Source organism: Phyllobates terribilis, unplaced genomic scaffold, assembly GCF_046119375.1.
Source record: "Phyllobates terribilis strain yellow unplaced genomic scaffold, ASM4611937v1 Scaffold_754__1_contigs__length_715743, whole genome shotgun sequence".
Lineage (NCBI taxonomy): Eukaryota > Metazoa > Chordata > Amphibia > Anura > Dendrobatidae > Phyllobates > Phyllobates terribilis.
In genome coordinates this window covers 300,313-325,675 of record NW_027363514.1, presented here as the reverse complement: position 1 = coordinate 325,675, position 25,363 = coordinate 300,313, and the positions used below count along the sequence as shown (strand labels likewise).

The window sequence follows — 25,363 nt, the reverse complement described above, 5'->3', positions numbered from 1 at the left end:
GCACGTGTGTTTATTGTATGTGTATAGAGGTGAGTGTATATTTGTGTCTGTGTGTGTATGTATGTGTGTGTGTGTATGTGTGTGTGTGTATGTGTGTGTGTATAGAGGTGAGTGTGTATGTGTGTGTGTATGTATGTGTGTGTTGAGGTGAGTGTGTATGTGTGTCAATGTTCATGGATGTATTAAAGGTAACCCATCACTTCATTTCAGGCCCCTAAACCACCATCATTGTGAAATACCACTGTGTAATGAGTTTATAAAGATGCCTCTGTATAAATCATTCATTTCTGCATTGTGTAGACAATGAGCTTATAATGAACCAACAGTTTATACAAGGACATATTTATTATTCTGTTGGTGCCTTGGTGGTGATTTCATTCCCAGTTCCCTTAAAGGGTTATTTGGGACTTAAGAATTGATGACCTATCTGTAAGATAGCTGATCAGTATGAGATCGGAGGGTCTGACACCTGGCACCCCCACGATCAGCTGAAATCTGCTCCGGCAGGTGCCAGACACATGATAAGCATACTTGATAGGACGCTGCTTCTGGTCTATAGGACACACACAATACTCAGCAAGATTTTTTGTTGTTAAAAAGTGCGTCATATAGTCTAGAAAATACAGTTAATGACGGCCACTCTTTAACTCAGAAATGCATCTTAACTTATGAAGGACTATATCCGTCATAATTCTGCTCCCAGCATTTCTTGCAGGCTCACACGCCGAGTCTGCATCTTTCTCGGCAGATGATGGCTGTGTTATTCAGCAATCATATGCCTCTAACAGTCGCAGGTTGAGCGGAGCTCTGCCCACGACAGTTAGCCTATTAAATCTTGCTATCAGTGTGTGACAGCGGCATTTAATGTGCGCCAGCAGGGGGTGCACCATTCCATCTCTTCATTGGCGCACCCGTGACTTGATCACTGAAGATCCCTGTGTCTGTCATCACTGGATTCCTGTGACAGCAGCCTGTTGCTAGTGTTCATAGTAGACCGTGATCTCTGCTATATATAGCAATGCTGTATATAGCACAAGCAATCAGATGACTGCAGGTTCAAGCCCCCTAAATAGACGAACAAATACAGTGAAAAGTAAAAAAAAAATGAAAAAAGTATAAAAGTTCAAATCATCCCAGTTTTCCCCCCATTAAAAATTAAGAAATATAAAACATTTAAAAAATACACATATTTGGTATCGCGGCGTTTGTAAAAGTCAGATCCATCAAAATATAAAATAAATTAATCCATTTGGTAAACGGCGTAACTAGAACATTAAATAAAATGCCAGAATTACAGATTTACAGTCGTTGCAACAAGAAAAAAATATATAATAACAGACAATCAAAACATTGTATATACCCCAAAATGATATCAATATAACCATCACTTTGTGGTGCAAAAAACTAGCCCTCACGCAGCCCCATTCCCGAAACATGAAAACGCCGCGGCTTTCAGATCTCGGAAAGTGGCGACACAAGCAAATTATTTTTCATCACTTAAATATAAATCCTATAAATCGTCACTTACGTAGAACAGATGAAGCTTTACTACCTCCTGCTCCAGCTCCAGCACTTCACCGCTGCCGCTGATCTTTAGTCACTGGCTTCAAGGGTGACATCATGACTGCAGCTCTGCAGCCAATCACTTGGCTCAGTGGGCCACGCTGACAGAGCTTCTAAGCTCAGTGATTGGCTGCAGCAATGATGTGTGCTGAAGTTGATCCATCACCCCTGCAGCCTGTCACAATAGAGCACAGGCAGCGCTGAAGATCCAGAGCTGGAGCAGCAGGAGAAAGTAAAGCTCTGTGTGTTTTCTCTACCACTGGGAACCTCCTATATATTACATAAAAACATCCCTGAAAACCCCTTTAATCTGACTTTATAGAAAAAGTCTATATCCGGCTACTGTCCTCCCCTCATGAATCACAAAATATGCCAAGTGTGAACAACTCCTGTCCCCAAATGAGGACTTGCAGGCGATCAGTTGATAGTCGGGGGTCCGGCAGTGAACACCCTCAGCAATCAGCTGTGTTTTGCTGGACGTAGTGGCCTCTCCAGGACACATGTGGTATTACATGGTGCTCTTTCAGAATAATATGTAATATGTAATACATGATATCTTGAAGTCTTCCAGAAGAAGATATTGGCAGACAGGTAATGACTTATCACCTACCAGCCATTGTCTCCTTTATCACTCGCTAGTTCTTATACACATTTGGATGATGTCACATCTTCGTTGGAAGCCGTATTAGGAACCTCCATCGCAGATTTTATCATACAGGACGAGTTCTCAGCCAACAGCTATTTGGCCATTGTTCACATGACGTAAGCCTATGCTATACACAGCAATATGCAGCAGGATACACGAGATCCAGGGAAATATCCAATCGCCAGAAATGGGGTCAGGAAGGAATTTTTTTCCCCCCTTAATCAGAATTCTTTTGGGGGGGTTTCTTTGCCTTCTTCTGGATCTTTGGGTCCCAATGCCTCTCAGGTGGTCCCCAATGACCGCAGCTCGTTTTGTGGTTTCCACCGGAGCCAATCTGAGAGTGACTGTGACCATAGTTTAATTTCTTAAAGGACCAGTAATATTTTCATTACAATGTTGCTTATTGCTATTTCAATAAAAAAATTAATTATATATATATATATTGTTTTGTGTGTTTTTCTCCTGGATTTCACCTTACACAGTGAGAATGATAAGAGTAATCACAAAATATGGGGGCTCCATACACAGAGAGAACTCTGGTACCAAATTCCATGACAATTGTTCTGGGGTTCAGTCTGTGATGGAGCAGTAACATTGTATCCAGGACGTCGTACACACCATGCTACAGAAAGAAGACTGAAGAACGGGACGCAGCCGCAGAATACAGGAGACACATGGGCTTGTGTAACAGTAAAAAATAGGAAAGATGTTCAACAAGTGGCCGGGGGGCTCCAGGACCAAACCAGGAGGGAGGCCTCAGTCATCAGTGGCCAATATTCCCATGAAGTGGCCACATTTACCAACCGTTCTGCAGCCACTCGTTTACCTTTCTCCAACACCTCCGTCGGTCCTTGCAGTTATTAGGCCACCTCTGAAATTCTTTTCTGACTACACACAGACACGTACATAGAAACCGTGCATGCCGCCATCACCGTCCACAACTAGAGTCCTGGTCCAGACCAGTGGCCTTTCCAATTCAAGTCTACTTGGGTTTAAACAAGGGTCCTGTCTCTAAGAGAACCATGTGCTTGCCACTTGGAACAGCAGTAATACAGTAACACCAGGTTAATATTCTTCAGGCACAGAGATGCACAGACAGTGAACCCTCTTAAAAAGAAGAATTGGACTGACATTCCCTAAGCAATAAGTACCCACACAATTGGAGGGACAGATTGCTAGCCCTTGCTGCACCATGGTGTATGCCCAGTGGTGGCCACTCTTAGTCTAAGTTGGCTCTTCAGATTGCATGGTGATAAAGAACCTGAGGGCCATATACCTTCAAGAAAAAGATCTCATAAGGACACGTTGCCTTGAATTGTGAAGAACACAATAATGTTTTCCATACAATTCTATTGTGTTCTATTCAGGATATATTAAAAAAAAGTCTGGTCCTTATATGTTATAAAATGAGGTCAATACAACCTCAGGTGAAGAACAACACATCACAAATTACACCAGGTCATCGAATATTTACCAAAAAATAGACTTAAATGCAGAAACAGTTTTTGAAAAATTAAAGGGGCTGTCCAATGAAAACAAGCTCCAATCTACAGAAACCTTCATCCCGTTTAGATTGGAACGGTGGTCCGCATGCTAAAATGCTGCTCCATTCATTCTATATGAGGCGGCCATGAAGTGAGCCCGACTTTTTTGGACCGATGAGACAGAGTGTCCTTACAGAGAAGGGTCCTTGGATTGGACGCCGAGTTAATGACCCCAAAGCAGCACTGAATATGATGTACTAGTGGGAGTCACGAGTGCAAGGGTTCAAGGGCGCCAGTAGTGGAAGACATAGTGCGCGAAACCGAAGAACAAGTAAGCAGACCTGCTGATCAGCACTGCAGTGCCGAGGCCGAGTTATGGTGAAATAGGGAGCGACAGTGCGCCTCACCAGTCCTGGAGTATATTACAGAGGAAGGATACTGTGTGGAAAATGCTTCATACTGTAAAGGAAACGGCCAGAACACTTTGTGCCCCCCGATATCCCTTGTATGCCGGGACGTTGCTAGGGTCCTCAAAGATCAGGGGCCAAAGCCCCAAAGTAGGTGTTTCCCCATACAACCTCCCCGCCACTTAAAAGAGGACCTATACATATATAATTACAGTACACCTTTGTTGCTAACCTAAAATACACAACTGAAAGACCAATGTTCCCAAAATTACTTCTATACAAGGCAATAATAATCCCGCTACACAATGCCCTCTACCATCAACACTACACAGTGAGTACATAGTATTATGATATGACCATTGCCTCTACATAAAAAAACACCCTCTACAAAGACCATCTGACTTCTCACATTTCCAGCACCGTCCCCATCTATTCCCACCCTGCACAACCTCCCCATGCTGCCTGCTCTTCCCACGTGGAATAGGAACCTCAATACTTCAAAAATTATGTCATTACTATGATTACCCTCCACCAATTAATGCTACAAAGACTGTGTGCCAGATAGAGGGGACCTATCAAAATAATAGCGTCCCATAGAAAGTAGTAAAGACCCCACTGTGCTACCTAGCAAGTAATAATGCCAGATATGCTCTTATGAAAGTTTCAATATCTGAAGTGTTCCCTCCAAGCAACAAATACCGTTGAGAATCCCCTTTAAGTAATAATGCCCCCTTAAAGCCACAATCAAACTACACCCAACAACAAAGTTCTTCTTCAAGTCTATGGAAGATGATTTCGGGGTAGTGAAAGAAGAAATTTCTGATGATGCACCCATTTAAAAGAAATAATGTCCTGAGTGCCCCCATAGCACCCTGTATATGGTATGATAGTCCCACAGCTCACTACACACTGTATGATGGTCCCCACAGCTCCCTATACACTGCATGATGGTCCCCACAGCTCCCTAGACACTGTATGATGGTCCCCACAGCTCCCTACGCACTGTATGATGATCCCCATAGCTCCCTATACCCTGTATGATGGTCCCCACAGCTCCGTATGCACTGCATAATGGTCCCCACAGCTCCCTATGCCCTGTATGATGGTCCCCACAGCTCCCTACGCACTGTATGATGGTCCCCACAGCTCCCTATACCCTGTATGATGGTCCCCACAGCTCCCTATGCACTGTATGATGGTCTCCACAGCTCCCTATGCACTGTATCATGGTCCCCACATCTCCCTACGCTCTGTGTGATGGTCCCCACAGCTCCCTATGCACTGTATGATGGTCCCCACAGCTCCCTATGCACTGTATGATGGTACCCACAGCTCCATATGCACTGGTAACATGGTCCCCACAGCTCCCTACGCTCTGTATGATGGTCCCCACAGCTCCCTATACACTGTATGATGGTCCCCACAGCTCCCTACACACTGTATGATGGTCCCCACAGCTCCTTAGATACTGTACGATGGTCCCCACAGCTCCCTAGACACTATATGATGGTCCCCACAGCTTCATACACACTGTATGATTGTCCCCACAGCTCCTTAGATACTGGATGAGGGTCCCCACAGCTCCCTAGACACTGTATGATGATCCCCACAGCTCCCCCATGCACTGTATGATGGTCCCCACAGCTCACTATGCATTGCATAATGGTCCCCACAGCTCTCTATGCTCTGTATGATGGTCCCCATAGCTCCCTATGCCATGTATGATGGAACCCACAGCTCCCTATGCACTGTATGATGGTCCCCACAGCTATCTACGCTCTGTATGATGGAACCCACAGGTCTCTACGCTCCGTATGATGGAACCCACAGCTCACTATGCACTGTATGATGGTCCCCACAGCTCCCTACACACTGTATGATGGTCCCCACAGCTCCTTAGATACTGTATGAGGGTCCCCACAGCTCCGTAGACACTGTATGATGGTCCCCACAGCTCCCTATGCTCTGTATGATGGTCCCCACAGCTCCCTATGCTCTGTATGATGGTCCCCACAGCTCCCTACGCTCTGTATGATGGTCTTCACAGCTCCCTATGCATTGTATGATGGTCTCCACAGCCCCCTATGCATTGTATGATGGTCCTCATAGCTCTCTACGCACTGTATGAAGGTCCCTGCAGCTCCTTATGCACTGAATGATGGTCCCCACGGCTCCTTATACACTGTATGACGGTCCCCACGGCTCCTTATGTACTGTATGATGGTCCCCGCAGCTCCCTACGCTCGGTATGATGGTCTCCACAGCTCCCTATACACTGCATAATGGTCCCCACAGCTCCGTATGCACTGCATAATGGTCCCCACAGCTCCCTATGCCCTGTATGATGGTCCCCACAGCTCCCTACGCACTGTATGATGATCCCCATAGCTCCCTATACCCTGTATGATGGTCCCCACAGCTCCCTATACACTGTATGATGGTCTCCACAGCTCCCTATGCACTGTATCATGGTCCCCACATCTCCCTACGCTCTGTGTGATGGTCCCCACAGCTCCCTATGCACTGTATGATGGTCCCCACAGCTCCCTATGCACTGTATGATGGTACCCACAGCTCCATATGCACTGGTAACATGGTCCCCACAGCTCCCTACGCTCTGTATGATGGTCCCCACAGCTCCCTATACACTGTATGATGGTCCCCACAGCTCCCTACACACTGTATGATGGTCCCCACAGCTCCTTAGATACTGTACGATGGTCCCCACAGCTCCCTAGACACTATATGATGGTCCCCACAGCTTCATACACACTGTATGATTGTCCCCACAGCTCCTTAGATACTGGATGAGGGTCCCCACAGCTCCCTAGACACTGTATGATGATCCCCACAGCTCCCCCATGCACTGTATGATGGTCCCCACAGCTCACTATGCATTGCATAATGGTCCCCACAGCTCTCTATGCTCTGTATGATGGTCCCCATAGCTCCCTATGCCATGTATGATGGAACCCACAGCTCCCTATTCACTGTATGATGGTCCCCACAGCTATCTACGCTCTGTATGATGGAACCCACAGGTCTCTACGCTCCGTATGATGGAACCCACAGCTCACTATGCACTGTATGATGGTCCCCACAGCTCCCTACACACTGTATGATGGTCCCCACAGCTCCTTAGATACTGTATGAGGGTCCCCACAGCTCCCTAGACACTGTATGATGGTCCCCACAGCTCCCTATGCTCTGTATGATGGTCCCCACAGCTCCCTATGCTCTGTATGATGGTCCCCACAGCTCCCTACGCTCTGTATGATGGTCTTCACAGCTCCCTATGCATTGTATGATGGTCTCCACAGCTCCCTATGCATTGTATGATGGTCCTCATAGCTCTCTACGCACTGTATGAAGGTCCCTGCAGCTCCTTATGCACTGAATGATGGTCCCCACGGCTCCTTATACACTGTATGACGGTCCCCACGGCTCCTTATGTACTGTATGATGGTCCCCGCAGCTCCCTACGCTCGGTATGATGGTCTCCACAGCTCCCTATACACTGCATAATGGTCCCCACAGCTCCCTATGCCCTGTATGATGGTCCCCACATCTCCCTATGCACTGTATGATGGTCCCCACAGCTCTCTACGCTCTGTGTGATAGTCCCCACGGCTCCTTATACACTGTATGATGGTCCCCACAGCTCCTTATACACGGTATGATGGTCCCCACAGCTCCTTATGTACTGTATGATAGTCCCCACAACTCCCTATGCACTGTATGATGGTCCCCACAACTCCCTATGCACTGCATAATGGTCCCCACAGCTCCCTACGCACTGCATAATGGTCTCCACAGCTCCCTACGCACTGCATAATGGTCCCCACAGCTCCCTATGCATTGTCTGATGGTCCCCACATATCCCTATGCACTGTATGATGGTCCCCACAACTACCTATGCACGGCATAATGGTCCCCACAGCTCCCTATGCACTGCATAATGGTCCCCACAGCTCCCTATGAACTGTATGATGGTCTCCACAGCTCGCTATGCATTGTCTGATGGTCCCTACAGCTCCTTATGCACTGTATGATGGTCTCTACAACTCCTTATAACTGGCATGATGGTCCCTACAACTCCCTATATCCCGTATAATGGCCCTCACAGCTCCATATATACAGTACTGTATGATGGCCCCCGCAGCCCAATATATATTGTATGATGGCCCCCATACCCACTTGTACACTGTATTATGGCCCCTACAGCTCCATTTATACTGTATGATGGCCCCACAGCCCCTTATAAACTGTATTCTGGCACCCACTCCCCATTTTATATAATATGATGGCCCCACTGCCCCTTATATATAGCATGATGACTCCCATAGCCCCTTAAAGTATGATGGCACCCACACCCCTTATATATACAGGTGCATCTCACTAAATTAGAATATCATCAAAAAGTTTATTTATTTTAGTTCTTCAATGCTGAAAATGAAACTCATATATTATATAAAGTCATTACAATCAAAGTGATCTATTTCAAGTGTTTATTTCTGTTAATGTTGATGATTATGGCCAGGGGCGCACATAGAAATCATGAGGCCCCATAGCAGAAGCTCTAATTGGACCCCCCCACCAAAAAAATAAAGAAATATTTGTCTGTGTCACAGAAGAGCCGTTCTCACAACTTTCCAGCCTTTACTTCGTTTTTCTAATTTTCCTCCTACTGAAGTCCTAGATCCCTCTTTCATTGCCCCCATGAAGTATGATGCCAATAAAAGTGCCCCCCAAACACAGTATGATACCCCCATGGTGCATTCCTCCACATTAGCCTCTACATGAACAGTATAATGACCTTATTGTACCCCACTTCAACTCCCAAGGCAAAGTATGGTGACCCTAACACAGTATGATCCCCCAACTGTGACTCCCACACAGCCCTCCATACAGTATAATGGGCCTACATACAGTATAATGGCCCACACTAGCCCTCCAAACAGTATAATGGCCCCCACAGCCCTCCATACAGTATAATGGGCCTACATACAGTATAATGGCCCACACTAGCCCTCCAAACAGTATAATGGCCCCACACAGCCCTCCAAACAGTATGATGGACCCACACAAACCTTCACACCGTATAATTGCTTTCATACAGTATAACGGCCCCCCACATAGCCCTCAAAATATCATAATGGCCCCACATAGACTTCCATATAGTATAATATGCCACCCATAATCCTCCATATAGTATAATGCACCCTCCAAAATCCTCCATATAGTATAATGCACACCCCATAATCCTCCATATAGTATAATGCATCCCCCATAATCCGCCATATAGTATAATGAACTTCCCATGGTCCTCGATAGAATATAATGCACTCACCATAGTCCTCCATACAGTATATTTCACACCCAAAAGGGCAAAATGCAGCCCCCATATAGTATAATGCACCACACAGTCCTGCAGTATTATGGGCACCACGTACTCACTGATTTTAAAATACCGTATGTTTTAAATAAGACGACCCGAGTATAAGCCGAGGCCCCTAATTTTACCACAAAAAAACTGGGAAAACGTATTGAGTTGAGTATAAGCCTAGGGTGGGAAATGCAGCAGCTACTGGAAAATTTCACCATCCTGGTATGTATGGCACCCCTCATCACCAATCCTGGTATGTATGGCACCCCTCATCCCCCAATCCTGGTACATATGGCACCCCTCATCCCCCAATCCTGGTATGCGTGGCCCCCTCATCCCCCAATCCTGGTATGTGTGGCCTCCTTATCCCCCAATCCTGGTATGTGTGGCCCCATCACTGCACACTGTCTGTCATCACAGTATTCCTGTGACAGCCAGCCTGTTGCTAGTGTTCATAGGAGACCGTGATATCTGCTATATATAGCAATGCTGTATATAGCACAAGCAATCAGATGACTGCAGATTCAAGTTCCCTAAAGAGACGAACAAATACAGTGAAAAGTAAAAAAAAATTGAAAAAAGTATAAAAGTTCAAATCATCCCAGTTTTCCCCCATTTAAAATTAAGAAATATAAAACATTTAAAAAATACACGTATTTGGTATCGCTGCGTTAGTAAAAGTCAGATCCATCAAAATATAAAATAAATTAATCCAGTTAGTAAACGGCGTAACTAGAACATTAAATAAAATGCCAGAATTACAGATTTACAGTCGTTGCAACAAGAAAAAAATATATAATAACAGACAAAACATTGTATATACCCCAAAATGATATCAATATAACCATCAGTTTGTGGTGCAAAAAACTAGCCCTCACGCAGCCCCATTCCCGAAACATGAAAACGCCGCGGCTTTCGGATCTCGGAAAGTGGAGACACAAGCAAATTATTTTTATTATTTTTACAAATTTCTGAATTTTTTTTCATCACTTAAATATAAATCCTATAAATCGTCACTTAAGTAAAAGAGATGAAGCTTTACTACCTCCTGCTCCAGCTCCAGCACTTCACCGCTGCCGCTGATCTTTAGTCACTGGCTTCAAGGGTGACATCATGACTGCACCTCTGTAGCCAATCACTTGGCTCAGTGGGCCATGCTGACAGAGCTTCTAAGCTCAGTGATTGGCTGCAGCAATGATGTGTGCTGAAGTTGAGCCATCACCCCTGCAGCCTGTCACAATAGAGCACAGGAAGCGCTGAAGATCCAGAGCTGGAGCAGCAGGAGAAAGTAAAGCTCTGTGTGTTTTCTCTACCACTGGGAACCTCCTATATATTACATAACAACATTCCTGAAAACCCCTTTAATCTGACTTTATAGAAAAAGTCTATATCCGGCTACTGTCCTCCCCTCATGAATCACAAAATATGCCAAGTGTGAACAACTCCTGTCCCCAAATGAGGACTTGCAGGCGATCAGTTGATAGTCGGGGGTCCGGCAGTGAACACCCTCAGCAATCAGCTGTGTTTTGCTGGACGTAGTGGCCTCTCCAGGACACATGTGGTATTACATGGTGCTCTTTCAAACTAATATGTAATATGTAATACATGATATCTTGAAGTCTTCCAGAAGAAGATATTGGCAGACAGGTAATGACTTATTACCTACCAGCCATTGTCTCCTTTATCACTCGCTAGTTCTTATACACATTTAGATGATTTCACATCTTCGTTTGAAGCCGTATTAGGAACCTCCATCGCAGATTTTTTCATACAGGACGAGTTCTCAGCCGACAGCTATTTGACCTTTGTTCACATGACGTAAGCCTATGTTATATACAGCAATATGCAGCAGGATACACAAGATCCAGGGAAATATCCAATCGCCAGAAATGGGGTCAGGAGTGGTATGTGTGGCCTTCTCATCCCCCAATCCTGGTATGTGTGGCCCCCTCATCCCCCAATCCTGGTATGCATGGCCCCCTCATTCCCCAATCCTGGTATGTATGGCCTCCTCACCCCCCAATACTGGTATGTGTGGCCCCATCACTGCACACACAAAAAATAAACACTTATACTCACCTTCCTTCCTCACCTCTGCTCCACAGCTGCTGTGTTCTGTCTGCCAGCATCTCATGTTGGTATCTGAGCAGCGCGCGCTCTCAGTTGTCGAGGTGAGCTGCTGCTGCTGCCGGCATATTCACTCCTCTCCACGCCGGGACTATGAGCGTTGACAAGCGTGAATATGCATTCTCTTTAGTAGCGGGCACTGTAAGCAGGAGCCACGGCTCAGCGCTCCTCCGTGCCCGCTACTAAAGAGAATGAATATTCCCTCTTCTCCACGCCCATGGAAGTGGAGAAGAGGGAATATTCATGTCCCTTTAGCAGCGGGCACACGTGGTAGCTACAGCAGCCGCTACTGCGTGTGCCCGCTCCTCCGCCGCCGCAACCTCCCACCCCCCCAATACTCACCTATCCTCCTCGCTCCCCCGAGGCTCACGGGCCCCATAGCAGTGGTGTGGCCTGCCACCATTGGCGGTACGCCACTCATTATGGCTTACAGCCAATGAAATCACAAAAGTCATTATCTCAGTAAATTAAAATACTTTATAACATTAGCTTGAAAAATGTTTTTAAAATCCAAAATGTTGTCCTACTGAAATGTATGTTCAGTAAATGCACTCAATACTTGGTCAGGGCTCCTTTTGTATCAATACTGCATCAATGCGGCGTGGCATGGAGGCGATCAGCCTGTGGAACTGCTGAGGTGTTATGGAAGCCCAGGTGGCTTTGATAGCAGCCTTCAGCTCGTCTGCTTTGTTGGGTCTGGGGTCTCTCATCTTCCTCTTGACAATACCCCATAGATTCTCTATAATAGATTCTCTATGGGGTTAAGGTCATGTGAGTTTGCTGACCAATTAAGCAGAGTGATACTGTTGTTTTTAAACCAGGTATTGGTACTTTTGGCAGTGTGGACAGGTGCCAAGTCCTGCTGGAGAATGAAATTTCCATCTCCAAAAAGCTTGTCGGCAGAGGGAAGCATGAAGTGCTGTAAAATTTCCTGGTAGACGGCTGCGCTGACTTTGGTGTTGATAAAACACAGTGGACCTACACTAGCAGATGACATGGCTCCCCAAACCATCACTGATTGTGGAAACTTCACACTAGACCTCAAGCAGCTTGGATTGTGGCCTCTCCACTCTTCCTCCAGACTCTGGGACCTTGATTTCCAAAGGAAAATTGGAACTCTGGGACCTTGTGGAGTGTGTCAATGACTGCGTTCTTGGCATTTGTCAAGTCAGCAGTCTTCCCCATGATTGTGGAGCCTACTGAAACAGACTATGGGACATTTTTAAACACTTAGGAAGCCGTTGCAGGTGCTTTTTGTTAATTATTCTAATTTACTGAGATATTGACTTTAGTGTTTTCATTGGCTGTAAGCCATAATCGTCAACATTAACAGAAATAAACACTAGAAATAGATCTCTCTGTCTGTAATGACTCTATATAATATAGGAGTTTCACTTTTTGTATTGAAGAACTCAAATAAATTAACTTTTTGATGATATTGTAATTTAGTGAGATGCACCTGCATATGATGACTGTTGCCCCCAGTGGAATATATGCGGTGTCTATTTTGGGATATTTTAGTATACCCATGATGATACTATAGACAGCCATTATACCTGGAATGGCCCCTTCCTTGCGTGCCTTGCTTTTTTTCGCTTACATGTCTAACAATCACATATGTGTTGTGTCCCTTCCCCCATCATCCTATTTTTCTATTGCTGAATAAATATGATAGATTTTATACTCCCTGGACTCCTTTGATGGTCTTTTACCCTGTGGGGTTTTCTCTCATATATGGACTCACTGTGTGGTGGTGATGGTAGAGGACATTGTGTAGCAGGATCATTTTGGCCTTGTATAGTAGTAATTTTGGGAATATTGGTCTTTGTATAGTGTATTTTAGATTAGTAACAGTGGTATACTGTAATTATAGATGTATAAATCCTCTTTTAAGTGGCAGGGAGGTTATAGGGGAAACATGTACTTTGGGGCTGGGGTCCCTGATCTCTTAGGACCCTAGCAACGCTCCTGCACTGGGGAAAAGCAGGGTCTGGAGGCCACTTTAATATCATCATTTTATGGATATGACGCCAAAGAAACTAATGAAGTGCTTTGCAAAGTGCCATAATTTTCACAATTCTGAAAACAAATTGTAAGCTTAGTTCCACTATAAGTGATGTTAATTCTGTTATGAGAGCTAACCTTCTGAGACAATGTATCACTGCGCTGTGTGAATTGTGACATTAAGCTTTGCTACATCTATACATAGTGAAGTTCAGGATCAAAATGCTGCAGGTCCCATCTCTTCTACAGAACAATCCCATGGAAATAAAGCTGATCATTTTATCAGATGGGATCATTAGAACTTACCTGGTTGGATCCTTTGTTTCTGGTGGTTTCTTTCCCAGGTCGTCATTAAGGCCCTTTACAATAAGCTCCAAAAACTCATCGGACTTTCTGAATCTTTCAAGCGTTTTCTCCATCACAGAAAGGACAGAAAGGAGGCGCTTATCCTGGCAGAAGAGGATCAGAGATATATTGTTCTACATCTTCCAGATGTTTGGATTTATTTACAGACTAATGATTAATCTCGCATGAAGAATGATAATATTATAACAGATCACAAGTTTGGGGTAAAATTATTCAATTTTAAAAAAAAAATATATATATATATATATATAGCAATTACATTATTCTGACAAGACCAATTTTTTGTTTTTTTCTTCCCCTTTTTCCCAAAAAATATAACTTTGTTTTTTCATTCACATAGACGGAGGGCTTGTGTTTTGTGGGACTAGTTGTTGTCTGGAATGACAATATTCAATTTAGCACATAAAGTATTGAAAAATGGGGAAAAAATCAAAGCAAGGTTATTATTTTTGTTTGTTTCGTTTTTTTTTCTGAACATTTAAAACAAATGTGGTTTGTGAGACCATTTTCATCTTACGAAGACCTAATTTTATAAAATGATCCCATTGATGGAGTTGTCGGCTTTTTCTTGTGGAGAGATCAGTAGTTACAAGTTTCTGATTGCATTTTTGGGAGGGAAGCAGAGTGACCCAAAAACCACAACCACAACCATGGCACTTTACTGTCCTTTACAGCATTGACCCGACGTGTAATAGATTTATATATAATGAAAGATTGTACTTATGTCAATGCAGCAGAAACAAATATTGTTTTACGCTTTTTCTTTTTTATAGTTGGCCAGAAAACCGCAGAACGTTAAGCAGAAAATGACATGAATGAGAACATCTGCCCGGCTTGTACCGGATCCGGGGGTGTTACGTACAAGGCGAAGGTCCCAGAATAAGGATTTGCTTCATTTTGGTGCAGAGTTTCTAGTAGTTTCTGGTTACTACTGTTACAGGCAGATGCTGTCTGCATAATACAGCCAGCACCGCCTCAACCCCTCCATGCATGTGGACCCCGGCACAAACACTCCGGTACATCCTTTTATACTAAGACATTAATAATTCTACAATTATCACCCACAACTTATATACAGAAACCTCCCAATCATCCCCGATCCAATGGGACTGTCCGGCTGTCGCTGGAGGTCGGGGCTACGTCCTGACGAGCTGTGTTCTGTCAGGACAGTCTGTGTAGTACAAGAATGTCTCATGCCGAGCTGCTGTGATCGCTCCTGGAGAGGGGCAGCATCTGCTCCGTATGCCTCGTATACGCCCGGCTCCGCACGCCTCATGCACGCCCGGCTCCGCACGCCTCGTACACGCGCGGCTCCGCTCCGTACGCCTCGTACGCGCGCGGCTCCGCTCCGTACGCCTCGTACGCGCGCGGCTCCGCTCCGTACGCCTCGTACGCGCGCGCCTCCGCTCCGTACGCCTCGTACGCGCGCGCCTCCGCTCCGTACGCCTCGTACGCGCGCGGCTCCGCTCAGTACGCCTCGTACGCGCGCGGCTCCGCTCAGTACGCCTCGTACGCGCGCGGCTCCGCTCCGTACGCCTCGTACGCGCGCGGCTCCGCTCCGTACTCCTCGTACACGCGCGGCTCCGCTCCGTACACCTCGTACACGCGCGGCTCCGTTCCGTACACCTCGTACACGCGCGGCTCCGCTCCGTACACCTCGTACACGCGCGGCTCCGCTCCGTACACCTCGTACACGCGCGGCTCCGCTCCGTACACCTCGTACACGCGCGGCTCCGCTCCGTACACCTCGTACACGCGCGGCTCCGCTCCGTACACCTCGTACACGCGCGGCTCCGCTCCGTACACCTCGTACACGCGCGGCTCCGCTCCGTACACCTCGTACACACGCGGCTCCGCTCCGTACACCTCGTACACACACGGCTCCGCTCCGTACACCTCGTACACACGCGGATCCGCTCCGTACACCTCGTACACACACGGCTCTGCACCTTACACCTGGTACACACACGGCTCCGCTCCGTACACCTCGTACACACGCGGCTCTGCTCCGTACACCTCGTACACACACGGCTCTGCTCCGTACACCTCGTACACACGCGGCTCCGCTCCGTACGCCTCGTACACACGCGGCTCCGCTCCGTACACCTCGTACACACACGGCTCTGCTCCGTACACCTCGTACACACACGGCTCTGCTCCGTACACCTCGTACACACGCGGCTCCGCTCCGTACGCCTCGTACACACGCGGTTCCGCTCCGTACACCTCGTACACACACGGCTCTGCTCCGTACACCTCGTACACACGCGGCTCTGCTACATCCACACTGTAAACCCCTCCTGACCCCACACATAAACTTCAGCTCATCCAGCACCATGACAACCAGCACAGCAGAGTCCTGCATCCACTGAGGCCCCTGATCATGTGACCCCTGACTCCTCCCCTCCTGTGACCTCATCACAGCTCCTGTGCGCACAGAGCAGCCATATATGTGGTGGCGGCGCTGCAGGTGGAGGTATGTGGAGACCCCATTACTGGGCGCAGGGGGCATTAACCCCTTCAGCACGGAGACTCTTTTATGCCCCTTATGCAGGGTGTATGATGCCCCCACACAGTGTAATGCCCCCCATTATGCCTCTTATGCAGGATGTATGATGCCCCCACACAGTGTAATGCCCCCATTATGCCCCTTATGCAGGATGTATGATGCCCCCACACAGTGTAATGCCCCCATTTTGCCCCTTATGCAGTATGTATGATGCCCCACACAGTGTAATGCCCCCATTATGCCCCTTATGCAGTATGTATGATGCCCCCACACAGTGTAATGCCCCCATTTTGCCCCTTATGCAGTATGTATGATGCTCCCACACAGTGTAATGCCCCCATTATGCCCCTTATGCAGGATGTATGATGCCCCCACACAGTGTAATGCCCCCATTTTGCCCCTTATGCAGTATGTATGATGCCCCCACACAGTGTAATGCCCCCATTATGCCCCTTATGCAGTATGTATGATGCCCCCACACAGTGTAATGCCCCCATTATGCCCCTTATGCAGGATGTATGATGCCCCCACACAGTGTAATGCCCCCATTTTGCCCCTTATGCAGTATGTATGATGCCCCCACACAGTGTAATGCCCCCATTTTGCCCCTTATGCAGTATGTATGATGCCCCCACACAGTGTAATGCCCCCATTTTGCCCCTTATGCAGTATGTATGATGCCCCCACACAGTGTAATGCCCCCATTATGCCCCTTATGCAGTATGTATGATGCCCCCACACAGTGTAATGTCCCCATTATGCCCCTTATGCAGTATGTATGATGCTCCCACACAGTGTAATGCCCCTATTATGCCCCTTATGCAGTATGTATGATGCCCCCACACAGTGTAATGTCCCCATTATGCCCCTTATGCAGGATGTATGATGCCCCCACACAGTGTAATGCCCCCATTATGCCCCTTATGGAGTATGTATGATGCCCTCACACAGTATAATGTTCCCACAGTGCCATAATCCCCCCCACACAGTATAATCAGTGGTGTAACTAGGGTCTGATGGGCCCAGGTGCAAAGATTTCGACTGACCCTCCCCTCCCCCTTCATCCTGATATGTCCCCTATCTTGGTATTTATATCCCCCGTTTAATGTATAGTAAAAAAATGTTCTATAAGGCTATGTGCCGTAATCGCCGCCATTGACTTGCATTGGACCGCGTGACATCCGCATCACTCCATCTGCACATGCGGATATCACACGGTTCAATGTGCGGATGGTACCTAGGTCTGGAGGAGAGGAGACCATAGAACCATAGAACCTGTTAAAAAAAAAAGGAATTAAAAAAAAAAAAAAAAAAAGATTCTACTTACCTTCCGATGTCCTCCCGGTGTTTTCTCCCCTCTGTCTGGTCTGCTGTATGGGTCGCGTTGTTGTGAAGGACATGTGACCTGTCACTCAATGACGTCATCGCAGGTCCTACTCACCACCGCGAGCCGCCCAAGTCACCGGACGGAGCAGACGAAACACCGGAGTACATCGGAAGGAAAATATAATCTTTTTTTATTTTTTTTTATTTTTTACCATTATTATTCTTTTTTTTTTTTATAACTAACTTGGTCACACTACTATCCATGCCGGTTGCATGGATTTATATAGTGTGAACAAGTTGTCAAGCACTTTTCCAAGTGATGCTAAAATCGCTTGGAAAAGCGCTTGATAACCTGCATGCAGAAATGCATGTGAAGAACGCTTGACAAACTCTTCTACCTGGCGGGAAAAATGCATGTAAAAACCGCATGCCTTTTTCCTGCCCAGGAGAAGCGGAAAAAATATGCAGCATTTCTGCATCTTGGGCACATAGCCTTATACTTACCAGGTATGAACTTAGAAGTCATGGGACCCCATAGCGGAAGTATAATGCACAGCCCATAGTCTTCCATATAGTATAATGCACAGCCCATAGTCTTCCATATAGTATAATGCACAGCCCATAGTCCTCCATATAGTATAATGCACAGCCCATAGTCCTCCATATAGTATAATGCACAGCCCATAGTCCTCCATATAGTATAATGCACAGCCCATAGTCCTCCATATAGTATAATGCACAGCCCATAGTCCTCCATATAGTATAATGCACAGCCCATAGTCCTCCATATAGTATAATGCACAGCCCATAGTCCTCCATATAGTGTAATGCACAGCCCATAGTCCTCCATATAGTGTAATGCACAGCCCATAGTCGTGCATGTAGCGTAATGCACAGCCCATAGTCCTCCATGTAGTGTAATGCACAGCCCATAGTCGTGCATGTAGCGTAATGCACAGCCCACAGTCGTGCATGTAGCGTAATGCACAGCCCACAGTCGTGCATGTAGCGTAATGCACAGCCCACAGTCGTGCATGTAGCGTAATGCACAACCCACAGTCGTGCATGTAGTACTATGGCCTAGGGTACCATGTACTCACTGATTTTAAAAAAAACAACAACACATTATACTCGCCTTCACTCTGTCGCGCTGCGTATTTTTATGGAGCTGGCTGCTGACTTCAGCGTGCAAGCGACGCGAGCGCATGATGTCACTTCCATGCGCCTCTAGTCACGTGTACGTTGACTTCATCTGATGGCCTCTGATTGGTCGGCAGCGTGTATTGTGGCTCATGGACAAGATGGGAGTGAGGTAGTAGGAGTCAATGAGGATCTAGGAGGGGCTGGGATATGCAAGGAAAGTAGGGAGCTGAGTAGGAGTAATAAATGTGCTAATAATATTAAATGTCTGCTGGCAAATGCAAGAAGTCTCGCAAACAAAATGAATGAACTGGAGACTCTTATATCGGTCACAGAATACGATGTTGTGGGTATTACGGAAACCTAGCTGGATGAAAGCCATGACTGTGTGACAAACATGGAGGGATATACTACATTTTAGGATATAGTCAGCAGGGGGGTGCTGCAGTGATCTGTACTAGGACCGATTCTTTTTAACCTCTTTATTAATGACCTTGGGGATGGGATTGAGAGTAAAGTGTCAGTTTTTGCTGACGACATCAAACTATGTAGAATATTAAAATCTGATCTTGACATTATGATATTGCAGAACGATCTGGATAAGATGACTGAATGGCCAAACACTTGGCGGATGAGGTTTAATGTAGAGTAATGCAACTAGGTCGGAGTAATTCTATTGCTGCATATACATTATATGGGAGTATACTTGGGACTACAGAACAGGAGAAGGCCTTGGGTATTCTGGGTACAAGTAAGCTGAGCAGCAGTACTTAATGTCAAGCAGCAGCCGCAAAAGCAAACAAGACTGTAGGATGTATAAAAAGATAAGGAAGGTTGAACTGGATGCACCTAGGTCTTTATTCAACCTACATTACTATGTTGATATGAATGTGTGTCCGAGGACACACATCTAGCTGAAACAGGGGCTAGCATTGGCTAGGCCCGGTCGTAGCAGTGACCGCGGTCATTGAGCCTCTAGATAAAATACTCCCACAGTACCTACAGCATATAAGGTTACAGAAAATAAAAGGGATTAACAAGAGAACTTACTACACCGATCGCAGAGACGATTCAGTTTAGCTGAAGGAGAGCACTTCAAATGGCCATTTTGTGAACGGGGTTTCCTGCATACATGATGTGTATCTCTCATACATGGGCCAGGTTGTGGGCTGGTCTCAGCACTTCATGATTTTATGGAATCCCCAACTTATGTGATAACGCCTCTCTGGATGATCGCAGAAGTTGTAGATTGACACCATATTTTCCATAAGGATTTTATTTTTACTTAGAGACCAAAAATGGCATAGCTGTTGTCAGTTATGTGCCCACTGTGCATTTATGGCTCATTGGCAGAGGGGCTACAGTTATGAGAAAATATGTATCCTTTTCTCTGGCTAGCCCTTGTGCTGGAAATGTATTTCTCATTAATATTGGATTTATGTATATTCCAATATTCTATATTTTCATTCGGAGACACACTGACTGCTGAAGCTGTGCTGATGAAAGGAATGTGTATGCTGGGTGACCATGGCTATTTCTAAAGAGTGTGAGATATCCCTTTTATCCTTGATAGACCTTTTCCTGTCTGAACAGATAGGTTAATCTGCACTCTTTGTCTATGCACAATACACATCCTCATAGTCTTTTCCCTACAAGAAGCTCTTGCATGTTAATTAAGCTGATTCACTGTTCGGCCACATTCAATTTCCTACTGGTATTAGTTTCTTGTTTAAGTCTTGGAGACTGTCAGCTGTTTGTCTTACTGGAAAACCTTGTGAGGTGTCTACTTTAATCCTCTTACTTCACAAGGGACGGCCTGCATGTTGATTAGGCTGGTTCACTTCACACTATAGGTAACACTGTTCAACAAGGCTTTTGTTTCCGCCATGAAATTGGGTGAATCTTATCGGAATTGTCATGCTGAGAAATAACTTCAGAATTGCTCTATCACTTAAGATTTTTGAGAAAAATGCAATTATGTATGCATTGAATACTGTCAAATTCGTGGTGGCATGTGATATTCCGAATTCAAAAGTCAGCAACAGCGATCAAGTTTAGAAATGTTTTGCCATTGATTTTCTTTATAATCACTGTCCGATAATTCACAGGCAAGATTCCAACAATAGTCACCCAGCATCGAGGGCCTCCACCTCCCTTGGTAGCTTTTTTCCATCTGGGAAATGTCTTGATGAAACCTTTCACCATGTTCATCACTTACAGTGCCTAGGTTTGTTGGGAAAAAGTCAATGTGTGAATGAAGGAAATGTATTTTAAGTGATATGTTGCACTTCATTGACTTGTAAGACTGAAGAAAACTTTCAAACTGTTCAGCATAGTTTGGCACCTTGTAGTTGCCTAGAAAGTTGAAAACGACATTCTTGAAGGCCGACCATACTACATGTTCTGCACCATGCAGAAGACCATCAAAGAAAGGCTGCATGCCCACTATGCTTTTTTCAAGCAGACCCGGGTACCATAGTACCTGTGTAAAAAAGAATTTAAAATAAAAAATAAAGATACTTGCCTTCCGGTGGCCCCCGGTCTCCTCAGCGATGTGTCCGGTGTGTTGGGCGGCTCATGGAAGGTCCTTTTAGACCATCGCGAGCCGCCCAACACATCAGTCGCATCGCTGAGGAGACCGGGGGCCATCGGAAGGTAAGTATAATCTTTATTTTTTACCATTCTTATTCTTTTTTTTTTTTTTTTTACTATTACTTGGTCACACTATATAAATCCATGCCGGTTGCATGGATTTATATAGCGTGATCAAGTTGTCAAGCACTTTTCCAAGTGATGCTAAAATCGCTTGGAAAAGAGCTTGATAACCCGCATGCAGAAATGCATGCAAAAACGCTTGACAAATGCTTCTACCTGGCAGGAAAAACGCATGTAAAAAACGCATGCTTTTTTCCTGCCAGGGAGATGTGGAAAAAATATGCAGCATTTCTGCATCGTGGGCACTTAGCCTTACTATCATTTACTAGCTCTCGGATTTGTGGGCCAATGAAAACACCCTTTTTTATCTTGGCATCACTGATGCATGAAAACTTCTGTCGCAAGTAAGCAAAGACTTCAGTTTGCTTGTTCATTGCTTTGACAAAGTTCTTCATTAATCCCAGTTTGATGTGCAAAGGTGGAAAGAATATCATCTTTTCATCTACCAATGGTTCGTGTTTAACATTCTTCTGCCCTGGAATAAATTTATTGCGTAGTGGCCAGTCCTTCCTGATATAATGCGAGTCTCTTGCGTGACTGTCCCATTCCCAAAGGAAACAACAGTACTTAGTGTATCCCATCTGTAAACCTAATAAAATTGCAACTACCTTGAGATCACCACATATATTCCATTTGTACCTTGAGTATTGAATGTGCATCTGCATATTCTCATAGGTCTCCTTCATACTGATCGACATGTCCGATAGGTATCGAAGAGTAGACATTGCCATTGTGTAGCAAGACAGCCTTCAAACTTAAGGCCAATGAATCAATGAACAGTCGCCATTCCCTTGGGTCATGGTCAACTCCAAGGACAGAAAACAATCCAGTAATATCACTGCAAAAAGTGAGACAGTCAGGTTGACTGAAATATTTGGTTAAATCTTCTTGATGACTGCAAAATACTGAAATTTCTGTACCTGGCTGCAACAGATGCCACCCTTGCAACCTTGATCCAAGTAGTTCTGCCTGACTCTTTGATAAACCCAAATCTTTGACCAGATCGTTGAGTCTTGCTTGAGATATTAAACGTGGAGCAGTTGATATTGATGGTTCAAAATCTGAATCAGCAGCAGATTCCATCTCTAATGAATCAACCATCATTTCATCGCCCTCTTCTATTCTCCACACCGGCGGTGGTTTTGGAACTGGCAGACTTTCATCGTGCCCACTGGTCAAATTGCAGAAGCAAGGTTGGGATATTCAATAGACCTCCTGTTCTTAGAAGGAAAAACCGGATACATTCATCGTGCAGAAGTAACAATCGGTTATATGGTCCTTCTGCTCCCTCCCGATCATTAGAATGACAAACGGCATCTATGGTCGCACACCCTTCAGCCAAGACCTCAAACTCGTAGCGCAAGATGAGCAGCATATATGAGTAGCCCTTGCTCTGTCTTGGTCACCAATTTAGCATCCAAAATATAACTCCTATGCCTTCTTAACAACTGCAGTTATACTCCTTTTATGGGCTTTAAGGGTATAATCTCCACATGTATAACAAAAGAGATCACTACTATTGCGACATTGACGCGATATTCTACAACTCATTACTTATTAAACAGTTTTGCTCCTTTATGAAATTTTCTCAAAACAGAAGAAACTCATGAAGATTACAGCGTCGTTACTGCTGCTATTATATAATGCTACCAAAGTCTGACAGTTGTGTCTGGACGTGCCTGAGAGTGCACAACTAATGCAATGCATGATTGGACAGGACTTAGTGCTGTATATTATAATAAAGAGAGTCCATATTATGAATTTTTATTGGTTATTTCTACAAAAAATACGCTTCTGAAATAAAAAGTTTAATATAAGTGCCAATTTATTATGCACTGTCCTTATCATTATAATCATAAACTTAAACTATCTCGGGAATGGTACATGCTACAGAAATTCTGATTTACATTTCTGAAATCAGCTCCTCAAAATACATAGACAACATATTTTAAAACAGGAAACAGAAAAAAAGTTACAATTTGTTGACCAGTGTAATTTGTACAATCCTCCACCTAAGAGTGTCAGCTCAGATTGCAAATGACAGAGGGAAGGAGGGAGGCGATTAACTTCAGAGATTTTTAATATTTTCTATGACCTATCCAGAAAAAAAAAACACCGTACATGGAGACATTAGCTTCAAATCACTCCTGTGTTGGTGTTCTTACAAGCAAACTTTTATACATGAGATCTAATTTGATAAAAAGATTACAGCCGGGGAAAGATGGAAAACTTTCATATAGATGACTAGTGGTGATGTAGTCAGTGACGGACTCTGGCCAAATATGTTTCTGGAGTTATAGTAGAAGATGTCGTCATCATGAAGTAATTATTTCTCGTGTCACGTGTAATGAATATCTCCTGCAGTATTGCTAATGCCGATTCCAATGTCGGTAAATGAGACGATAATTAGCGTTATGGAAGATAAGTCTATGAGAAACTTATTCAGCTGCAGACTCCGAGGAAGAAACTGCTTGTTGTCTGTGGCCTAAAATATATAGGTTTCATTAGTACATGACAGGGTAAAAAGCAGAATGTTGTAAACCAATAAGAATACCATTGCTGCTTGGGTCCCCCACCAGTCTCTGTATTTCCTGCGTACTTGTGATTACAGCTACCGCTAATCAGTTGGCTAAGCAGTGGTCAACTTAGCCAGTGATTGAGAGCATGGAGGAGATGTCTTTTTCTGCAATTCAACTTATGTTCAAATCCATACAAGACTAGAGAATACAACATCTACACCTTCTATCTCCTGATATATTTCCCCTTATTGTGTCCAGTAATTGTATTATTGCACGGAATTCTTTATGATGTTCCATCGTCTCATTGTCTTCCTATTTAGGTCACTACAATATCAGATCCTCTCAGTGGACATCTTCTATATTGACAGAATTTTTGTGAATCACCCATCAAGGATGGATATGGACAGAGACAAGATGGCGGAGAGGATATTACACCTCACCCTAGAGATCATCTTCCGGTTTACTGGAGAGGTGAGAGATTCTGATGGCGTCACATTACATCATTCTTATCTATGGGAATAACAGATGGACAGAACTGGAGAGGTGAGGACTCTGGAAATGTCTATAGTGAGATTTATTAATGTGTCTCTCCATAACCAGGATTACACAGTAGTGAAGAAGACCTCTAGTGAGCGCTGTCAGGATCCTGTGTCTGAGGGATGGGGAAGACCCCTAAGCCCAATCACAGGGCCTCCATCTCAAGCCTTGATACATGAGGACATCAATGACCAGAAGATCGTAGAACTCACCTATAAGATGATTGAGCTGCTGACTGGAGAGGTGACACTGCTGGGAATGCTGGGACATTATACAGTAACACTATTAAGGGATTGGGGGGATGACGGTATCATTGTATGTGTCAGGTTCCTATAAGGTGTCAGGATGTCGCTGTCTATTTCTCCATGGAGGAGTGGGAGTATTTAGAAGGACACAAAGATCTGTACAAGGGCGTCATGATGGAGGTTCCCCAGCCCCTCACATCACCAGGTAATAGACAGGAGTAAATACACACGGCCTATAATTATCTGTATGTAAAGAATGAATTCAGTCCCTGTATGTGTTTCCTCCAGATCTATCCAGTAAGAGGACAACACCAGAGAGATGTCCCCGTCCTCTTCTTCCACAGGACTGTAAACAAGAAGATCCCAATGTTCCTCAGGATCATCAGGTA

At 45.1% G+C, this 25,363-nt stretch overlaps 2 protein-coding genes across 2 annotated transcripts in view; one reads left to right on the top strand and one right to left on the bottom strand.

Moving 5' to 3' along the window:
* LOC141238544 (uncharacterized) overlaps window positions 1-25,363 on the bottom strand; it is a 486,605-nt gene that overhangs the window by 321,743 nt on the left and 139,499 nt on the right. The gene's annotated exons all lie outside the window — the stretch shown is intronic.
* LOC141238542 (uncharacterized) overlaps window positions 22,370-25,363 on the top strand; it is a 75,582-nt gene continuing 72,588 nt past the window's right edge. The window contains exons 1-5 of the mRNA XM_073668436.1: window positions 22,370-22,380; window positions 24,513-24,567; window positions 24,793-24,972; window positions 25,056-25,179; window positions 25,263-25,360. Coding sequence (XP_073524537.1) covers window positions 22,370-22,380; window positions 24,513-24,567; window positions 24,793-24,972; window positions 25,056-25,179; window positions 25,263-25,360 — 468 coding nt within the window. The remainder of the gene's footprint in view (window positions 22,381-24,512; window positions 24,568-24,792; window positions 24,973-25,055; window positions 25,180-25,262; window positions 25,361-25,363) is intronic.